The following is a 20,118-nucleotide window of genomic DNA, read 5'->3' on the forward strand; positions in this document are numbered from 1 at the left end:
GCCTGACTTGGTGTTATAGTGTCTGAATCATGTGTGTGTGTGTGTGTGTGTGTGTGTGTGTGTGTGTGTGTGTGTGTGTGTGTGTGTGCGTGTGTGTGTGTGTGTGTGTGTATGTGTGTGTGTGTGTGTGTGTGTGTGTGTGTGTGTGTGTGTGTGTGTGTGTGTGTGTGTGAACCGTGGCTTCAAATCAGGGGCACTGCAGTGAGCGTGACCCGCTTTCAAGATGCAGTGAGGAAGAAGAGGAGGAGAAGGGGGCACCTCATGATCAGTGCAGAGGGAGAGAGGGAGAGGGAGAGAGAGAGAGGGAGAGAGGGGGAGAGAGACTCACATTGTTTCCTCAGCAGAGAGAGAGAGAGAGAGAGAGAGAGAGGAGCTGGAGTCCAGAGGAGACACAGTCACAGCCGCGATGTCCCGACCTGTCTGCTGCAGGTAGGTAAAGTCATGACAGTCGTTTAGGCACTGACTCACTTGAACGTGCACGAGTTTTCAGTGATGATCTGTCAGTTAAGCTTCACGCTCTGATTGGGATGCATGTGCATGTGCGTGTGCATGTACATGGGCATGTCCATTTAATTGACGTGATGTTGAAACCTGTAAATGACACCGGTTGCAGATTTGCGTCTTTAGAGCTGGAGTCAAAGATAGGACGATGATTCAGAGGGAGCTCTGTGTGCGTGCGCGGGTGTGTATGTGTGTGTGTTTGTGTGTGTGTGTGTGTGTGTGTGTGTGTGTGTGTGTGTGTGTGTGTGTGTGTGTGCGTGTGTGTGTGTGTGTGTGTGTTAGGTCTGAGGGATAAAGTTGGAGAAACAGTCGCAGGTTGAAATAGAGAATCGTCTGTAACAGATGCAGCTGTCCATGGTGCTGAAGCTCAAAACGATTCTCCATCATCTCATGTGTAACTTTGTTATTTGCATTCGGCATCTTTAAAGCTTCATGTTAGTTGTTCTGATTTCCTCCTGCGTATCTTTTAGAAATCAGTAACAGCAGCCAGTTGACTATTTATATGAGCCAGTATGGGATGTATGTAAAATAGCAGCGTCACAAATAGGGCAATAGGGCTGATGAGACGCTCAATCCTCTTGCCTCCCCATTGAAACTTCTCCCATCTGGACAATGTGATACTAAAAAAAACAGATAATTTTTTAAAATGTATTCTTTAAACCCTGACAACCCAGAGCTGCTTAAATATGCAATGTACCTGTATAAGTGTTGCCTTGTGATTATTGCTGCAAACCAATTTTTATAGAAAGAATTGATTCTATCCTGGATCTTTACTCACTTGGCGCTTCTATATCAGTATTCACCTTATTCTGCATGTTCATATTCTGTTTTACATTTTTTGCATCATTCATTTCAGAAAATTAGGGTGTAATTACCATTTTAGAGGGTTATGATTTGATCAATTAAATGTAACAAACGGCTAAATAAATCAAAAGAATTAAATGTATGGGGCTGTACATGTAAGGCTGGATGAGCAACGGGTAAAAGTTGGCAAAACTTCTGTGCATACCAGATATATGTATATGTATATGATATGTATATGTGTATGTACTGTATGTATATAGAGGGGCCTAACAAATTGTTAAAATCAACCATTTTACACAGGAAAAAAGAAAATAGTTAGCTTTAAAATAGATTAGGGACACTGGAAGAATAACAACAAATTTTCATAAAAGAGAATCTCTTTTCCTTTTGCTTAGAAATGATAAGCTGATTACTAAGATACTCGTAGTTTTTTTTGTGCGGTTGATAGACTGATTGATCAGTTAATGAATCCCTGTAGGTCATGTTAAATGAGGGAAATTTAGGAATTAAAGCCCTGTGTCTTTCACATCCAGGATGACGACACTGAAGAAGAAGCAGCTGAGGTCATTGCCGTCTCATCCACAAGAGGATTGATGGACCTCCATTATGATCAAGGGGACATGATTCTACATTCAGCTCCTGTGGCACAATGTCCAGCATGATTTATCTGACTGCCAGTTTGTATTTGCTTGTTTTACTGTTCGAGGCCGTTGAGTTGTCCAAGGGCAAGTATGAGAGGTCGGTGGTGCCGAGCTCTGCCTCCCGCCTGGTGGCCAGGATGGACGGGGATATTATAATCGGCGCCCTCTTCTCCGTCCACCACCAACCGTCGGCTGAGAAGGTGGCAGATAGGAAATGTGGGGAGGTCCGCGAGCAGTACGGCATCCAAAGAGTGGAGGCCATGTTCCACGCCTTGGATCGGATTAACTCGGACCCGAACCTGTTGCCCAACATCACCCTGGGCTGTGAGATCAGGGACTCCTGCTGGCACTCCTCCGTGGCCCTGGAGCAGAGCATCGAGTTCATACGAGACTCGCTCATCTCCATCCGGGACGACAAGGACGGCTCCAAGTGGTGCATCGAGGGGGTGCCCTCCAGTCAGCCGCCATCAACCAAGAAGCCCATAGCAGGGGTCATCGGGCCCGGCTCCAGCTCTGTGGCGATTCAAGTCCAAAACCTCCTGCAGCTGTTCAACATCCCTCAGATCGCCTATTCTGCAACTAGCATCGATCTCAGCGACAAGACTTTGTTTAAGTACTTTCTCAGGGTGGTGCCTTCAGACACGCTTCAAGCCAGGGCCCTGCTGGACATTATCAAACGATACAACTGGACCTATGTGTCTGCAGTGCACACAGAGGGTAAGACTCATTCATTGCTTCAGAATTGCACGACCACAAATTTGAGTAGCAAACAAGATATTTCTCTAAAGAAATTATCAAAACTGAAACAGAGGCCAAAATATCCCAAATATGACTCGAGAACAGTGTTTGTCATGATGTAATAACCTGTTTCATTGGATCCTCCCTGAGTCCGAACTCCACACGTCCACTTTCAGATGTAAACTTAAGGCCCAAACTCTGTAGCCCTGATGAACTTTGTTCAAAGCCTAAAAAAGACATTATGTCTTTAACAAGTTGACTTGAAGACACAATAGTCAATAGAATATTTCTTCTGTAAGGAATCAACAGTCCTGTTTTCTCTGTTCTTTCTGAAACACCTGGACAAACAGGAGACAAGATGACACAAGAAAGAAGCTGCATCATGAGACAGGGGCTCTGAATCATCTCTAATGTTTGGCTCAGCACTTATTAATTCAGTAACATTAGTTTATGTTGAGTATAACATTATATAGACTTTTTGGTTGACAGACAGTTTTCTTGAGGTTCATTCATGTGACATCAGAATAAGCAGAGAGGGAAATAGAAAGTGTTTTTCTCTGTGATGTTTGATGTTTGATCGTTTTTCAACTTCTCTACATCAGTCAATCATTGCATTGAGAAAACATCAAAGATAAACTCGGCATCTACACCATGAGTCGCCATTTCCCCCCCACACATCCTTGGATCTCATTGAAAAAAAAACATTTGCTTACCTTGTAATGAAAACAGATAAATCCAGATTACACACTGAAAACACATAATCATGTCAAAGGATGTATACATTCAAGCTTATGATTATGATAATTAATATACCCCCCACATGAGCATGTGTCAGATGTGATACTTGAAATACTCAATCTATTTTTATTTATTTATTTATTGAGGGAATATGTGCTGATCTAATTGAAATCTGGAAGGCATTCTTTCTTTACCATCTTTATAATCTGTATATTTGTACGTGTTATAACGGAGTTTCAGGGGCACAGAGAGGATGTCTGTTGGCTTTGTCAGTGATGTTGTATACTTGCTGGTTGGGGACATCTGGAGAGGCAACCTAAAAGATGATAACTGCTCCTCTCATCATCAGTGAACAGTGGAGGTCACCTTCACCCAGTGTGCTCCAGTTGTGCTCCTCGTGTTTCCATAAAAAGAAAATCTGGGGACACAACGGACCAGTTTAAATCTGAAGGGACAGTTGTGTGTTCTCAGCAAAACGTTCCCTGGATAGTTTTAACAGAATGAAGAAGAACTAAAAGAAAAAAATTGAAATCCAGAGGGAACTTTTAAATCCAAAGCCATTGATCTCTCCCTCCCTCCCGTGAGTGAAGCTCCCCTGACAGCGCCTCTTGTCTTTCCCAGGTAACTACGGGGAGAGTGGGATGGAGGTGTTTAAAGAGCTCGCCTCGCAGGACGGCATCTGCATCGCCCATTCTGACAAGATCTACAGCAACGCCGGCGAGAAGCACTTCGACAGGCTGCTGAGGAAACTGCGCGAGCGTCTGCCAAAGGCCCGAGTGGTTGTCTGCTTCTGTGAAGGCATGACAGTCCGCGGCCTGCTCATGGCCATGAGACGGCTCGGAGTAGCCGGAGAGTTCCTCCTAATTGGAAGGTTTGTTAGAGATTGTTTTCCCATGGGGGGGGGGGGGGTAGTTTTGTGTGTTCTGTTTTCTGTTTGAGGAGAAGCACACACGTTTTCAAACTTACTGAAATAAAAGAAAGCTTTCTTTTATCTTAGCAGTCGGTTCATGAAAGATTTTAAAGAAGAATTGATATGGATAATTGAAAGTTTCAATCCATAAAAGATTAAATACAACTTTTCCCATTGTTCCACAGTGATTGATGACATTCGTGGCAAGATAAAGACAAAAAATCCGTACAGTCACGTCATAGCTATAGCTTTCAGCTGCATCACAAGATGGTGTTTGTTGACGATAACTGGAACAATCTTACATCAATGCCCATTACATCCCTCATTCTTCCTCAGTGAATTGATGTTCATTTCCTGAGCACTCTGCTTTCTTGTTTGTTTGTTTTGTTTGTTTGTTAGGAATATAAGCTTTAGATTGTTTCTCTCGCTCTATTATTTGTGCTGATACCTTGCAAAATGTATGCAAGACAACACACACACACACGCACACACACACACAGACAAGGGGTGAAAACAATAACAATAATCTGCTACACAGGCCTGCAGGGTCATAAACAAGTCAGGATAAAATATAAATAATAAAAATCATTATTATTATATCAAGATAACTTATTTGTATGGCACTTATCCAAACAAGGTTAGACTGTTCTTCACAACATAAATGGCAAAAAACGAATGGATAAAAATAAAAAGGTTTCCAATTCAGTTCAACATATTAACGCCGTGACACGGACATTGATAATAATTTAAACCCATCAAAACATGAGATTATCAATTCATAGACATTTTTTCCAAACAAACAACACCATCGTTCTGTGAGGAAAACACAGATGCTGAATTCTCTGTTATAATCTGCCGCCCCACTCAGGATGGAAGGTCTACACAAAGTTCATATAGAAGCAGAATATCCTTTCTTCTTCTTCTGGGAGTAGAGTTCCTGTGAAAGCAGAAGATGCTTTGAGTCAGGCTCAGTAATGAATAATGCATCCGTGCAGCGAGCTCCCCCTCTCACTGTCAGATCACAGGCAGGATGGGCTAATATGGGACAGCACCTCCAGCATAAGCTGGGGAATGTGGAAGCAGTGAACATCAAAGCTCATATCAGCACTTATAGCAGACGCGCTGTAGTCTCAGCTCATCTCGAGTCCTGTTAGGAGTGTTTGGAACACCTGAAACAAGACTGGGGGAAAAGCTGATATGGTTAATTTACTTGAGAAACGGTCTGTTAATGTGTGGCGGCCTAATTCACAGAGGCTGACGACTCAAACGGCCTCCTCCGAAACCCAGAATGATGAAATGCCTAAACTCTTGTTCCTTCCACTCGAGTTTGCACTGCTGCTAAAACCTCCAAGGAAGATGAGGAGGGCCTGAGTTTGGTAGAGCTCTTTGTGTTTATGTGTGTGTGTAAGAGAGAGAGAGAGAAACAGTGTGTGTGTGTGTGTGTGTGTGTGTGTGTGTGTGGTTGTGTGTGTGTGTGTGTGTGTGTGCATTTTTCTGGGTCAAGGAGACTACTGAAAAAGGAAAATGTTTTTTTTTTAGAGCGATGCAGTAAGTGAACACACGCAGGCCCTTGTAATGGGCCAATCGAAAACGCCCGAGGTGCTGGTCATCAGCCATCCGTCTTCCGCTGCGTGGAGGATGAAAGACACGTCTGCTCTCACACCACAGATCACACACATGTCAAACAGCAGAACAACTCATTGGATTCAACTCCCGTGCAAAAGCTGCCGTTGCCTTGGAAACGATTAAAGAATATACCAGTTTTGCAAACACTGGGCCGATGCCTCGTTAATGTCCTCAACATTATTCTGATTTCACTAAAAAACCCTGCGTGAGGATTTTTATTAACGTCCTCTGATGATGCCGAAAATAAACGACCCGTAGTTGTGTGATATCAGAACCGTGTTGTGGATCAGTGCTGTGAACGTGCGTTGGTTGACGTCAGAGCTGCAGGTTTTTTGGCGCTTGCAGCGTTGGACTGTGGGGGGGGGAGTGTGATGCTGGGAAGCAGATGGCCAGGTACCGTTGATACTGTCGCACTGGAGAACAGTTGTCAGGTCGTCTCTTGAAGTGGGAGCCGGGCCACACGTGCTGCTGGCGTCGCTTTGTAAAAACCACAAACGTGAAGGCTGGTCGCTGATATTTTTTGTCCTGCAGATGAACTCGTGCAACAATCATCAACTTTGAAAATTCATCCGATTTGGATTTTGTTTCGCCCCAGATTCTCCTGTGTCTCTGTGGAAAAGCCTCTGAAACAGCAAATTACAAATGAATTAGTCAATGTACGATGCTCACATTCTGATTGGTCGTGCTCTGTGTTTGATCCTAAACATGAAATAAAGTAGGTGCAATGTTTTATCATGCCAACATTTGCTAACTAGGTGTGTTATCAAAGTACAACTGAGGCTCAAGGGAATCTCATTGGTTTTGCAGGTATTTAATCAAAAAACGTAATATTCGAGACATCAAAGTTTGCATAGTGAGGCAAATCCATTACCGTGAATCATCAAAGTTTTTATAATTCCATCCTCAGGGGTTCATTAATATCTGTAAAAGCTTCGTTAGCATAGGTAAATATAGAGAATCCAAAAATCACATACGTCAGTGCTTGTTGGAAAATCAAGGGATTGAAAGCCGATCATGACGGTTTTCGTCCTCCATGAGTTTGTCTTTCTGGGTCTTAGCTCGGAGTTTGGCAGCAGCTTTACTTTTACCAGGGAGAAGTATGAACTCTTCTCAAGGTCCTTTCGGGACATGACATGAATACGTTATTAGATTGTGGATTTTTGAACTAATTTGACATCTGTGGTTCAACAATACCCAAATATACCTGACTTGGTTTTTTGATGTTCAGAGACAGTGAGATGAGATCTGTCTTTCAATCATCCTTCTTCTGTTAGAAAGAGGAAACAGTACTTTTTTTTTTGGTGAGTTGTTGCATTTGAGCGAGCTGCTCTCGGTGCCACGTCCTCCTCATTAATGCTTTTTAAGGATTCCATCTTCCAAATCCTCCTTCACATCTGACTCATAGAAGTAACTCCAGCACAGTATTGCAAATATGCAGAATCACTCATAATGCTGCTTTAAAAATAAACATTTCCAACTCAATTGTGGGCGGGGCGGGGGGGCGGGGGGGGCAGTTTTTTGTGATTTAAATCTGAAGCTTCAAACAAAAAGCTGTTGTATTTTCTGCACAATGTTCTGAAAGAGGATTAACTGCAGAATTGACTTTCAATGGATGGATGTATGAAAACTATAAATACACACCATGACCAGTGTGCCCACAAAATCACACCCGGGAATGTGTGTGTTTGTGTGTGTGTGTGTGTGTGTGTGTGTGTGTGTGTTTGTGTGTGTTTGGATGGAAGCTTGTTGGTCTCTGGGGCAGATTGTCTGCTGCTACAGAACTGATCTGTGAATTCTCGACGGACTTGTGATTGTGTCTGTGGACTTTTTCCTTTTCTTTTCCCCCCCCGAGAACAGTGAACTCTCTATGCCCGGCAGCGGGAGGCTGAGAGAGAAGCAGAGTCAGGGAAACAAAAGGGAGAAGATTTCTGCAGGATTCAGCCTCAGCCTGGTTTATCAGGCTGCATGTGGTGCAGCAAAAATAACAGAAGGAAATAACTGTTTGTTGGCTGCTATAAAATTGTGACTTTTAGAGCTGGCAAAAATGGGGATGGTTTAAAATCTATAAGTACTCTTATATTTCAATAATTTTAACTTTTCAGAGGGCTGTTTAAGTATTGTAGTTCTATTTAATTGGAAAAATGTTTTTTAAACCAAAGCTTTACAGACATACACAAGTAAGTTATCCTTCAGCATCTAGAACCCAGTTTTTTGTATCTCCCCTGTATTAACATAACATGCGAGTCACTGACTAAAACATGTATCAGTATTTGAAAATATCAGAGTGTTGTTGACTTATTTCCAGAATCCTCAAAGACTTTTCTAACCATTTGGATGGAAAAAAGAAGAATTGCATAATTTCTTTATGAAAACATGCAATGTGACATATAGAGATAGAGATAGATAAAGGTATAGATGTAAAACTATGCCTTAAAATATACTTCAGTTTCAAGCAGTGCCAAAGAATCCATGCTGCAGTGAATCCCACAACTCATAGTGAACATAACAAAATCATTTCAAATTACACACAGATGTATGTAGAATATAGTAACACAGGAGATTTACAGTACTGACTATAGGATGACAGCATTATAGATCATAGACATTAATGAAGGATGTGACCTGGGAAGACATCAACAGAAGCTGCAAAGAGAAGTGAGAGTTATCATTCACTCATATGTGGACTTGTTCCAAGAAAGCAATATGAAGCCAAGAGTCACAAACCGTCTCTGTTGTGAAATGGAAAAAAGGTTCTAAACAGAATCTGGAAATATCTTGGTAAGTGTTTTTAATGGCCTATTCTGTTGGTTTTTTTAAAGGTCATTAGGTATTATTTTCCCGAAAGAAAAACACACTCAGCTCTCAAACTTCTGAATAATACATGGGAATGAACAAACTTGGGCTGGTTTACCACTAATTGTGGCGTGTTCCTCTCTCCAGTGACGGCTGGGCCGACCGCATCGAGGTGGTGGAGGGCTACGAACAGGAGGCGGTGGGCGGCATCACCGTGAAGCTGCAGTCCGACGAGGTCTCCTCCTTTGACGACTACTTCCTGAGGCTCCGGCTCAGCACCAACACCCGCAACCCCTGGTTCCCCGAGTTCTGGCAGTACCGCTTCCAGTGCCGCCTCCCTGGACACCCGCAGGAGAACAAGAATTATGCACGCAACTGCTCAGGTAGCTAAACAACTGGTGGAGCAATTACGATGCTTCCTGCAGCTCTTTCTGGTTTACGGTGTTTACGCTGCCGTGCACATCAGCGTGTCTCCTTGAGCTGCTGTGACGTGTGCAAAGCTCGGAGCATGATGCCAAAAGGCCCTGTAAACTGGAATACACTCTTTTAATTATGAATGAGACGTGCCAGAGGTTAGAATTCTCCCTGAGTCACCTCAATAACACCTATTTTCTCATATTGTTCATTTCTGTGACACGTGGCTTTACAGAGGATGAGGATCTAGGTAACTTAAATCCTCTTTTCTCTTGCAAAGGAACAAAGTAAATGCATTAGCTTGAATTCTTGGTTTCAGGAAACAATGCTCAACAAGCACGTTTCCAAAAATATCTTTTCACATACTGCTCATACTTTTTTTAAGTTTTTTTGTTTTAAAAATAAGTGTCCAAATGTATATATTTACGTTTACAATCTTGCAGTAAAAGTGGATAAGCACCCTCTATTTTCTAAAACCAGATGGAAAAATTACTTTATTTTAAGTGTATTGACAAACGTAAATATAAAATTATGCATGCAGCAAAAAACGACATCGTACGCCTCAGTTGACAGCTCACGAGATTATTCTATGAATTTGTTTTTGCCATTGCACCCTCCTTCCTTTTTGCACTTGATTTAATCTTCTTATCTTTGCAGCATTTGCACTTTTTTTTAAAATATGTATACAAGGAATAGAGCATCTCCCCTTTATTGTGCCCATACCTCAAGCTTTTACTCAACCATCATATTTTAAAGGCAGATGATAGACTATTTATTTTTGGCTCGTAAGTGGGGGTAGAGTTACAGTTTGCTGTCCTGTTCTATCGTTTCTTTATCTATAATATGTTTTTATTTATTTATTTTGATGTAGAACTCCAGGACGGTGAGTGAATTCCTCTGAATGGATCCTTAACGCTCCTCACTTTGGCAATATACATATATATATAGAGGTTGACTGGTATTAAGATACTTTTAATCGTGTGTTGTGATAATTAAAGTGTCTTTTATTCACAATTAACTAAAATGATGATTAATCTCAGTCCACCTCTAATATATGAAGCTATTGGGATGTTTCTATTTATGTGTTTTGTTTATTTTTTATGAAATTGCAGTGAGAGCAGCCCAACAATTGGTTCTTATCTGCTCTCACTTTGTGCTCTCACACCCTTTCTGGCCTTGAGACAGTTGTATAAAACAGCCCAATAACATTTGAGTGAGATGGTAACACACTTAAGTTGCATGTAGCCGCAGAGACGGTAAAGTAGTTTGCATTTGTGCAAATAAGAGTTTAATTCATGTGACAAACCGAGACGTTCAGTTGTCCCGTAACCGACTCCCTCCATCGTGCAGCAGTAGGTCCTCTGCTTGCATGCTGACATCATGACATCATTGCATCATAGTGAGTGAGGCTCGCACGGCTCGGAGAGTGAAGCGAGAGAAACGCCAAGGAGCCGTTAACTAGGTCATCGACAGCAGTTCCCGCCGGACGCTCAACCAGCTGCCTTTACCCAGCGGACTTTGCAGTTAATGTGTTTGTTTGCACTGCAGACAGTTTCCCAGCAGATACAGCTAAATGTTGAGTTGGGTAATTCTGTTTCACTTGTATCAGGCGACAATGTTACCGACAAATGACGAATGCAGACAGAACACAGAGAATCCCTACTGTATCTCCGCTAGGGCAGCTAAATCCGCACATTTGTTATTTTGATATATGAGAAAATATTGGAAAGGAATAGATCTATGTCAAATAAAACGTGATGAGAATAGAGCACAGCTTGTCTTTGGCCAACCTGGCAGTAGAAGGGCACTCGCCATATCAAAGAAAGTGAAAAATTCTTGGATTTGGCCATTTATCAGGATCTGCTGCAAAATGGAATAGCTTCTTCCTTGGGTCATGCACCACCCCTCCACAAAAGTTTCAGCATAATTCTCCTAAAAGAACAGTTATACAAATGCAGATGGAAAAATAATGTCCTTACAGAGGTAAATAACAAGAATTGTGGTTGTTTGTCTCTGCCAACAAATGAGTTGCAAGAAATATCATCATAATCTCCACTTCTGTTCCTGAGGTGTATTATGATGTCACAGTGAAGAGATGACCTTTGGACAAAGGTTTGTCATCACTTACTAATTGTTTCCTATTAGAAGTCCGTGTTAAATTCATGATTTCATGATTAGTTTATTCATGTGTGAGCTATGGCCACGAATGTGACCTTGACCTTTGACCTTTGACAACCAAATCCTAATCGGTTAATCTTTGAGTCCAATTGATATTTGAAGAATCGTTAATTAGTTTGTTTTTCTCCATCTCTGCCATGTGCTGATTTGAAAGAGTCGTCTGTACTTTCGGAAAAGACTCTTTTCAGAAGGGAAGTCGTCAAAAGAAAAATATTTTAATCTCCAGGAGCTGCCAAACAAACAAAACAGACTGAAAGCACGATGGAGCTCTTTGTAACGACACTGAGCTGAGAAACTAAAAGAGAATGCTTAACCTGCTTCTGGCTTTCATTACACTGAACTGATAGGGTGTGTTTGAACACAACACACTGTTTGCATATACGAGTATGAATCATTTCTCTCTCATTCGCTCGTCGTGTTTGTTTGAAGAAAAAAAATATGCAGAGAGACGACAGGAGATCCAAACCCATGAGAACGACGGGTTGGTGGATTTTTCCGCTTGAGGAGACAGGTTCTTAGCGGCACAGGGTTTCAAGACCAATTCCAATAAAACCTTGGGTCCTGAAAGCAGAAAGGCACAGTCCTGCCAGGGTAACATTTCCTGAGACGTCCAGGTCCTTTGAATCCGTCTCCCACAGACGAAAAGACGTGTAGCTGGCTGCTGGCACAGAGTAATGATAAGACTGCATCTGTGAGCACCCTATCACTGCTTTGTAATAAGTGACGTCATGCAACACACACCTGAAAGTTAGAAAAGACTTGAAACGCTTAACACGCTACCGCTTGCAGCAATGAAGCCCCTCCTGTAAGGCTGTTAATGAGATGCTTATGATGGGGATGAGTCCTCACTGCTCCCTCGTGTGTGGACAGGTTACGAAAGTCTGGAGGACAACTACGTTCAGGACAGCAAGATGGGCTTCGTCATCAACGCCATCTACGCCATGGCCCACGGGCTGCATGACATGCACACTCACCTGTGCTACGGCCACGTGGGGCTGTGCGATAACATGAAGCCCGTGGATGGCAGCCACCTGCTGGACTTTCTGCTCAAGACGTCCTTCACTGGCGTCTCTGGGGAGGACATATGGTTCGACGAGAACGGGGACTCACCCGGGAGGTAAAACTTATATTTTTGTTCTCTGCAGTAATTCTTAAAAAAATCCAAGAGTTTTGTGGTTTCACTCGATCACTACGACCACTGATTCAATTTTATATCCTTCAAAATGAATTCCATCCTCTCCTGTGTAAGTAATGGAAATAAGAGTGTGCATCCTTACAGTTCTTCACTCACAACAATTCAACTCTATAGATACTAAACGGTTTGTGTCTTCAGGGCCAGGGCCACTACATCAATTTGATAGAACTCTATAAAAACCTGTGTATTGATTAGGTATTAGGTGAAAATTAATTAAAAAAATCAATTATGTGCCAAAGTGTGTTTCTCAAATTTGCTTTCAAGAGGAAATAATGCTGAACTTATATTTCAGAAGACTGTGAAACTCCTGTCGGTCTGTATAATTGCATAATTTTTGTATCAGTCATATCAGGGATATCTGATAATATCAGGGATATCTGAAAGTAATAATAATCTGATTTCATGACTTCTAATACATCTAATCAAACACATACAAAAATGACACACAGAGATAAATAGAATATATTATTTTTCATTAACACACTTTAAAAAGGGCTTTTTATCTTTTCCCTTCTTATCTCGTCCCTTTAATCAACTATTTTCCTTCACCTGAGAGGAACTGAAACTGCCTCGTCAGGTGAGGGTGGGTTGTCTTGAAATTTCAGTTGGGAGTTTTCATTGCAAACCAGAGAGCAAGTGAGGTGAAAGCCAAAAATATCAGCACCGGGAACTATCGATCAACCCGCTGACAGGCCCCCTGCTGATAAAATATTCCTTTTCTCTTCTAAGTGGCTGTAAAGAACTCTTATTTCCCCTTGAAGAATTGATTCAGCGTCTGGAGCTCTCCTCTAACTCCTCGCTCTCCGTTCACCTTCAGGTATGAGATTATGAACTTCCAGCGCGTGGAGTCCGGTGTTTACGACTACATCAACACTGGCTCCTGGCACGAGGGCGTCCTCAGTCTTGATGATGAAATGCTCCACATGAACCTCAGCGACATAGTCCGCTCTGTCTGCAGTGAGCCCTGCTCCAAAGGAGAGATCAAGGCAAATATACAACCTCTACATGTTGTGAACGTATACTGTTAAAGCACATTCTGGGTTGCCAGGTTGGGTAAAATGATGTTGGGTGGTGTTTATCGTTTATATTTGGTATGAATTTAGTTGCTGGAAATCTATTAATGAATTCACAGCGAATTACTCAAACAGAGTCTGTAGTTATACATGTTAATAGGCAGTTAAATATACTTTAATTATCAGGTCTATGCTTTAAGAGTGAATATGAACTTTAATAATATCCCATCACTTGGCAACCCAAACATTGTTGTTGCTGGTTTAGAAAACTGTAAAAAATTACAATTAGTAAAACCATTATTCAAACCCAATCAGTCATTTGTAAATGAAACTGTTGTATTAATATGTTAGTGAGAAATTCTGTTAATATAATCTATTAATTCACTCTATGGCTTTATACAAAAGTAAAAAAAAAAAACTATATGAATTATAAACAATTGTAAAACAGGTCTCTGCTGAAAATGTTGTGAAACCTGGATATATATCAGTCAATTTAACGCATCTTTCTATCTAGATTTTTACATCTCAATGATATTTTACACTGAAACAAACTCACACTGGTAATTGTAACAAACTGTATCATGACATGTCTTTGTATGTTTCACTGAGCAGGTGATCAGGAAGGGAGAGGTGAGCTGCTGCTGGATTTGCACGGCCTGCAAAGACAATGAGATCGTCCAGGACGAGTTCACGTGTAAGGCCTGTGAGCTGGGCTGGTGGCCGGACACTGAGCTGGAAGGTGGGTTTGTTCTCTGCTCTTTTGTTACTTTGACATTTTGGGTAATATGCTAATTTGCTTCCTTGCTGAGAGCTCACTGTTAAATATAAGGCTATATAAAGTAGGTAGTTGACTTTGCTGAGAGTAAAGGTGGGACACAAGGGAAAATTGGGGGCGAAGCACTCAGTAAAGAGCAAAATCTGCCAATAAGCAATTTCTTAAAGGTTCAGTGTGTAGAATTTAGTGACATCTAGTGGTGAAGTTGCATGCTGCAGCTGAATCCCCCCCTCACCACACCTTCCCCTCCCAAACATGAAAGAGAACCTGTCGTAGCCTCGAGTTGTCATAAAAACTCAAAAATTTGTTAGTTTGTCCAGTCGGGGCTACTGGAAAAAAAAACATGTCTGCCTTCGTAGAGAGACCTGTTACCTGTTGTCATTCCAGTCTTTATGCTAAGCTATGCTAATCGGCTCCTTCACATATGACGTGCTGCTTCATGTACGATACGACTGTGGTTTAATTTAATCTCTGCAAAACGTACCCAAGACAAAAGACCTCATCTGATAAGAGGAGAATTTTTTTTCTGCTCTGCAAAATACCTTCCCATCAAAATTAATTTAGTGGCCACAGGCTGAGTTCCTGTAGCCTGATGCTCCCGGAGATGAGAGATATTTTAAAATGTAATTAGAGGCTGTGTAAAAAAGTTAAGTTCCTCTAAGCTTTTCCACACCTCCTCCCACCACCTGCATTCTGCACAGTTTGTCCTGCTGAGATTCTTCTGGCAGCACTTTCTCATAAACCTGTCCTGTCCTAGTTTCACTGCCTTCCCATGACATCTGAGAGCCATTCATCATCTTCACCGTTTCACCCGACAACAGCCTCACTTCACTTAGTGCTCCTCTGGCCCACTTTCAAAGGCCCCTCTGTGCCGCTCAAAGACACGTTTTTAATAAGGACCGTCCTGCCTCCGCGCAACCACAAAATCTTTGGCTATTAAAAAAATATGGAGCACAAAGGTGACAAGTGTTAAATGCACTTTAAAAATATTTATATAATCCTCCTTCTGTCTAATGTTAAGTCAATCAGATTTTCAAACTGTGTTCTCAACATGAAGCTGAAAACAGATCTGATTTGGATCCATGAAAAACGCAGGGTTTTCTCTTTGTCCTGCTGCATTGGCCCCGTCCCTCCATGGCTGCGGCCCAGCCTGGCCCTGGCTCAGTAGAAAGGGGTTTATTTATAGTTGAGCTAAAAACCTACTTCGAGACTTAGCGCACTTTCACAGGCTAAAATCTATTTGATTCATTTTGAAAGATTTCACACAACAAGACCTAAGAATCTTTCCCTTCTTTCTTTGCAAAGTCACGTTTGATTGAGCACTTTTAGAATCCAAAGTCTTTCCAACTGGCTTGTCCTGAGAAACATGAATATTTTACGAGTTGCTTTTAGTATCTTGTGACTTGTTTATTTATTCTTGTGTTTTTCTCCCTTTTCAGGCTGTGAACCAATCCCCCTGCACTACCTGGAGTGGAGCAATCCAGAGTCCATCATCCAGGTGGTCCTCTCCTGCCTGGGCATCCTGGTCACGTCGTTTGTTGCCTTTATCTTTGTCTTGTACCGCGACACGCCCGTGGTCAAGTCCTCCAGCCGGGAGCTCTGCTACATCATCCTGGCAGGCATCTTCCTGGGCTACCTGTGTCCGTTCACCCTCATCGCCCGACCCACCGTGGCCTCCTGCTACCTCCAGCGGCTTCTGGTGGGACTCTCCGCCGCCATGTGCTACTCTGCCCTGGTGACCAAAACCAACCGCATCGCCCGCATCCTGGCAGGCAGCAAGAAGAAGATCTGCACCAGGAAGCCGAGGTTCATGAGCGCTTGGGCTCAGGTGGTTATCGCCTCTATCCTGATCAGTGTCCAGCTCACCTTGGAGGTCACCCTCATCGTCATGGAGCCGCCGGAACCAGTCAAATCCTACCCCAGCATCAGAGAAGTCTTCCTCATCTGCAACACCAGCAACTTCGTGGTCGTCGCCCCTCTGGGCTACAATGGCCTGCTTATCCTGAGCTGCACCTATTACGCCTTCAAGACCCGCAACGTTCCTGCAAATTTCAACGAAGCCAAATACATCGCCTTCACCATGTACACCACATGTATAATCTGGCTGGCGTTTGTGCCGATCTACTTCGGGAGCAACTACAAGATCATCACAACGTCCTTCTCCGTGAGCCTCAGCGTGACTGTAGCTTTGGGCTGTATGTTCTCACCAAAGATGTACATCATCATTGCCAAACCAGAGCGAAACGTGCGCAGCGCATTCACCACCTCCGACGCCGTGCGCATGCACGTCGGCGACGGAAAGATTGTCTGCCGGAGCAACAGCCTGCTCAACATGTTCAAGAGGAAGAAGAACCCTGGGAACGGCAGGTAGGTTCAGTAATTGAGTCTGAGTCTCGCTCCTGAGGCACCTCAGGGATGCTGGTTTTACTGTAATTCCCTCTCAAAGGGAACCTGACGTCTCACTGTATTCACTTTCATAGGATCACCTGTTGTAAAGTGTGACGGATATAGGTCAGTACTCAATTCACACAGCCATCTTAACCTTTAACCTGTTGGTAAAATTAAAACAAGCATCTCTGTGTGCTAAGGGATGATAAGTGAAATCACAAATACAGAGTACTAAAGGGTTTCTGCAGGTTCAACAAATTCAATTCAAGACTTTTTGTTACTGCACAGTATTCAATATAAGGCTGTTTAAAAGTAAAGATGTATTAAAAACCAAGAAGGACGATATGGCCTATAATTATTTATAATTGTATCATCTTTTTAGAACTCTCCGGCAGTACAGAATCAGATCCACAAACATGTAACTTATGTCTATTGCGGCTGACAGAAAATATTCAAGGCCATTTTCAATGGAAGCGAATTCAATAGTTTCAAACCTGCAGATACCCTGGCATATTTTTTACATTATGGATAGTGTTTTTTACATGAACCAGAAATTATGTTTTTTTTTGTCTCCACCTTCTGGGTTCCTGTGAAGTAACAGACATCTTTATTTTGTTCATAGTTCTAATGGAAAGTCTGTGTCATGGTCTGAACCAGGTGCAAGACATCCTCCAAAAGGGGATCACATGTGGCACAGACTGTCAGTGCATGTGAAGAGACAGGACGCAGGTTCCAATCAGATGGCTGTCATCAAACCCTTAACTAACACATACCAAAACACAGCACTGGATTTCTCCAACCTCAGCACTAAGACTCTCTACAACGTGGCTGAGGAGGAGGAGAGTGACCTGATTGGATATAACCCCCCCATCACTCCCCCCATGATGGCCCACGGGCAGATACCTGCTTGTGGGCTGATAAAAGACGTGGGCGGGGAGGTGGGGGTCTTTACCCATGAGTATCTGCAGAAAAACACAATTTTACCCCAACATGTCATCATGGACCACCTGCAGGAGGAAATGGTGTTGAGCAAATTCACCAGTGACGTCCCGGAGCTCAACGATATGATAAGCATGCCTGAGGCGGTGAGCGGCGGCATGCCCGTGTACCACCAGGCCCACCTCATCCAGCGGGAGCCCCTCCTGCCCCTGCACCTCGACCCATTCGACGAGGAGCCCGCCTCCCCTCTGGAGGAGGACGGGATGGAGAACGAGCACTTTGGCCTTCTCCACGGCTACATGTACAACAACGCACACATTCACGAGGAGGAGGACCTGGTGGAGATCAAACTAGCGATGGATGATTCTCTGGCTCTGATGCCTCCCTCCCCCTTCCGAGATTGCCCCGTTCCCCCGATGAGCCCCTTCCCAAATTCGCCGGTGTCCGAGTCGATTCTGTGCACCCCCCCGAACGTGACGTACGCCTCCGTCATTCTCAAAGACTTGAAGCAGAGCTCGTCCACTCTGTGAGGGCAGCGATTACCAGTTGTACAATATTATTGCGTTTATAATGACTTGTGCTGTATGATTCATAAGGAAAAGGTCATTCCGTGGTCGGATGAGTCAGTTTCACTCTATAACTTCATAGCTTTGACATGATAAGGGTGGACAACTTGGCGCCTCATTTTTAACTTCTTTTAGATGTTAGATGAAATTTGCTGACTGCGAATATTTATTTCTACACCAACATAAGCTTTTAGGGTTCAAATAGAATTACTTCTCATGAGACCAATAATTAGGATTGTCTTTGTGTGTACTTATTAATGTAATTTAAATAGATTAATTTGATAAATATAGTACCTGATGTAACAAGCAGATGAGTTTCTTGATTTTAAACAGTTACTTAATGGTCAATAAAGTTTGTATGTATTAAAAAGGAACAATTACATTTTAAGATAATGCGTTTTATGCTACACATTGTGCGTTTTTGTGATTTATCAGGAAAATAAAGAAATTGAAAGTTGTAAAGAAATGTTTTGAAATTTGGGGAAGATCGCATATTTACAGAACATCGGCTAAAATGATTGATATCCCTTTATCTGACCAATAACTATTATTGTTCAGCAAACAGTAGTATCACTCTTCTCATCTAAATCATGTAATACATGAATTTAGTGTATATCCCTGTATATATATTAAACTACTTCTTTGAGCTGTGCAGGATTAAAGTTTTCACCTGTGAGATAACTTACAAGATTCCCCCCCCCAAAAACAACTAATGTCTGTGTCTTTGTGATGGATGCAGTACTGCCAGACGAGTGCTCTGACTGTATCACGAATGTAGCAGAGGACGTTCAAGTGCCACATTTTCATTACGATTTGTTTTGTACGTTTATGTCATTTCTATGTTCTTGAAATGCAATTTCAACTTTGTATCTTTTATAATTAGACGTCAGATTTCATAAATGTACAAATATATGTATAAGCTAACTGATATACATATGTTTTGTGTGAATGTATGACTTGTGTATCATATTTTGGTATTCAGATTATATGCGTTACAGTATTAGAGAGAACTCATTAGCTGTGTAGGCTTATATTGTGTGATTGGTGCTGTAGATCAATCAGTTTCCTAAATATTAAGACTTAAACAGCTTATTGAAATCGTATAATGTGATAAAGTCCTATTGTTTGTATTATTCTCAGTAAGCTCCTAATGTGCAGCCTGATACAGTAGCCTATAAACGATATGGATTAAGTCTGCCATTTTAAACATATAGTTACTGTAGTGCATTTGAAGGAAACTTATTTGACTGGAGTAAATTAAATATTTTTATGCCTTTGTCTTCTCTTTTTCATGGTGAAATGTTTGGTGGCTCTCTGTCCTGTGTCCTTCTACTACAGCTGTTTTAAACCAGAGGTCAAAGATTCATGGCTTTGGTTTGATGCAAGAAATTCAACAGAAGAAGTCATGCAGGGAACAAGAAGTTTTTGAAAAAGCTGCATCATCTTGCGTTGCATCACTGAAAACTAGGATGAAGGATACAAACAATCTGCTGGAGCTGACTTGATTTACTCTACAAGGGTTGAATCGGATGCCAGAGCAGTGGTGAGACTGCAGCTTCGGGAAATGTGTCAAGATTAAGAAGTCGGTGTTGTAGCACATTCATCTGCCCCACAAGGCCCAAACACAGAAGTAGCGTTTTACCTGAGAAGTCGTGGTCAGAGATAGATGTAGTATCTCTGAAAACAGCATGTGAAATTGGCAGTCACTACAAAACAGAGATAAACATCCAACTGAACTCCCTGCAGCCCGGCGAAACATCCAAAGAGGAATTGTTTTATCTATTGAAAGCTTAAAAAACTGTATATTTCCTCCCCTGGCTGTTGAATTAGCAGCTGAACCATATCAGTTTGGATTAACCGGTTTCTTGAAAATGTATTCATAAATTAAATTGCCCAGAT

The 20,118-nt window shown here is 42.2% G+C and overlaps 1 protein-coding gene across 1 annotated transcript; it reads left to right on the forward strand.

The window, feature by feature from the left end:
• Positions 1–1,900: 1,900 nt before the first annotated feature.
• On the forward strand, positions 1,901–18,183 carry grm1b (glutamate receptor, metabotropic 1b). The gene is made up of 8 exons (XM_053434682.1): positions 1,901–2,663; positions 4,044–4,293; positions 8,899–9,134; positions 12,214–12,460; positions 13,356–13,524; positions 14,164–14,290; positions 15,766–16,693; positions 17,337–18,183. The coding sequence occupies exons 1-8, from the start codon at positions 1,955–1,957 to the stop codon at positions 18,181–18,183; spliced, it is 3,513 nt and encodes a 1,170-aa protein (XP_053290657.1). The 5' UTR covers positions 1,901–1,954.
• Positions 18,184–20,118: the final 1,935 nt, after the last annotated feature.

Source organism: Pleuronectes platessa, chromosome 11, assembly GCF_947347685.1.
Source record: "Pleuronectes platessa chromosome 11, fPlePla1.1, whole genome shotgun sequence".
Classification (NCBI taxonomy): Eukaryota; Metazoa; Chordata; class Actinopteri; order Pleuronectiformes; family Pleuronectidae; genus Pleuronectes; species Pleuronectes platessa.

Excerpts from the sequence above, each read along its gene's own strand:
- grm1b (XM_053434682.1), top strand. The coding sequence starts at position 1,955 with ATGTCCAGCATGATTTATCTGACTGCCAGTTTGTATTTGCTTGTTTTA. Across the intron at positions 2,664-4,043 it reads GTCTGCAGTGCACACAGAGG|GTAACTACGGGGAGAGTGGG; the intron begins GTAAGACTCATT and ends TGTCTTTCCCAG. Across the intron at positions 16,694-17,336 it reads AAGAACCCTGGGAACGGCAG|TTCTAATGGAAAGTCTGTGT; the intron begins GTAGGTTCAGTA and ends TTTTGTTCATAG.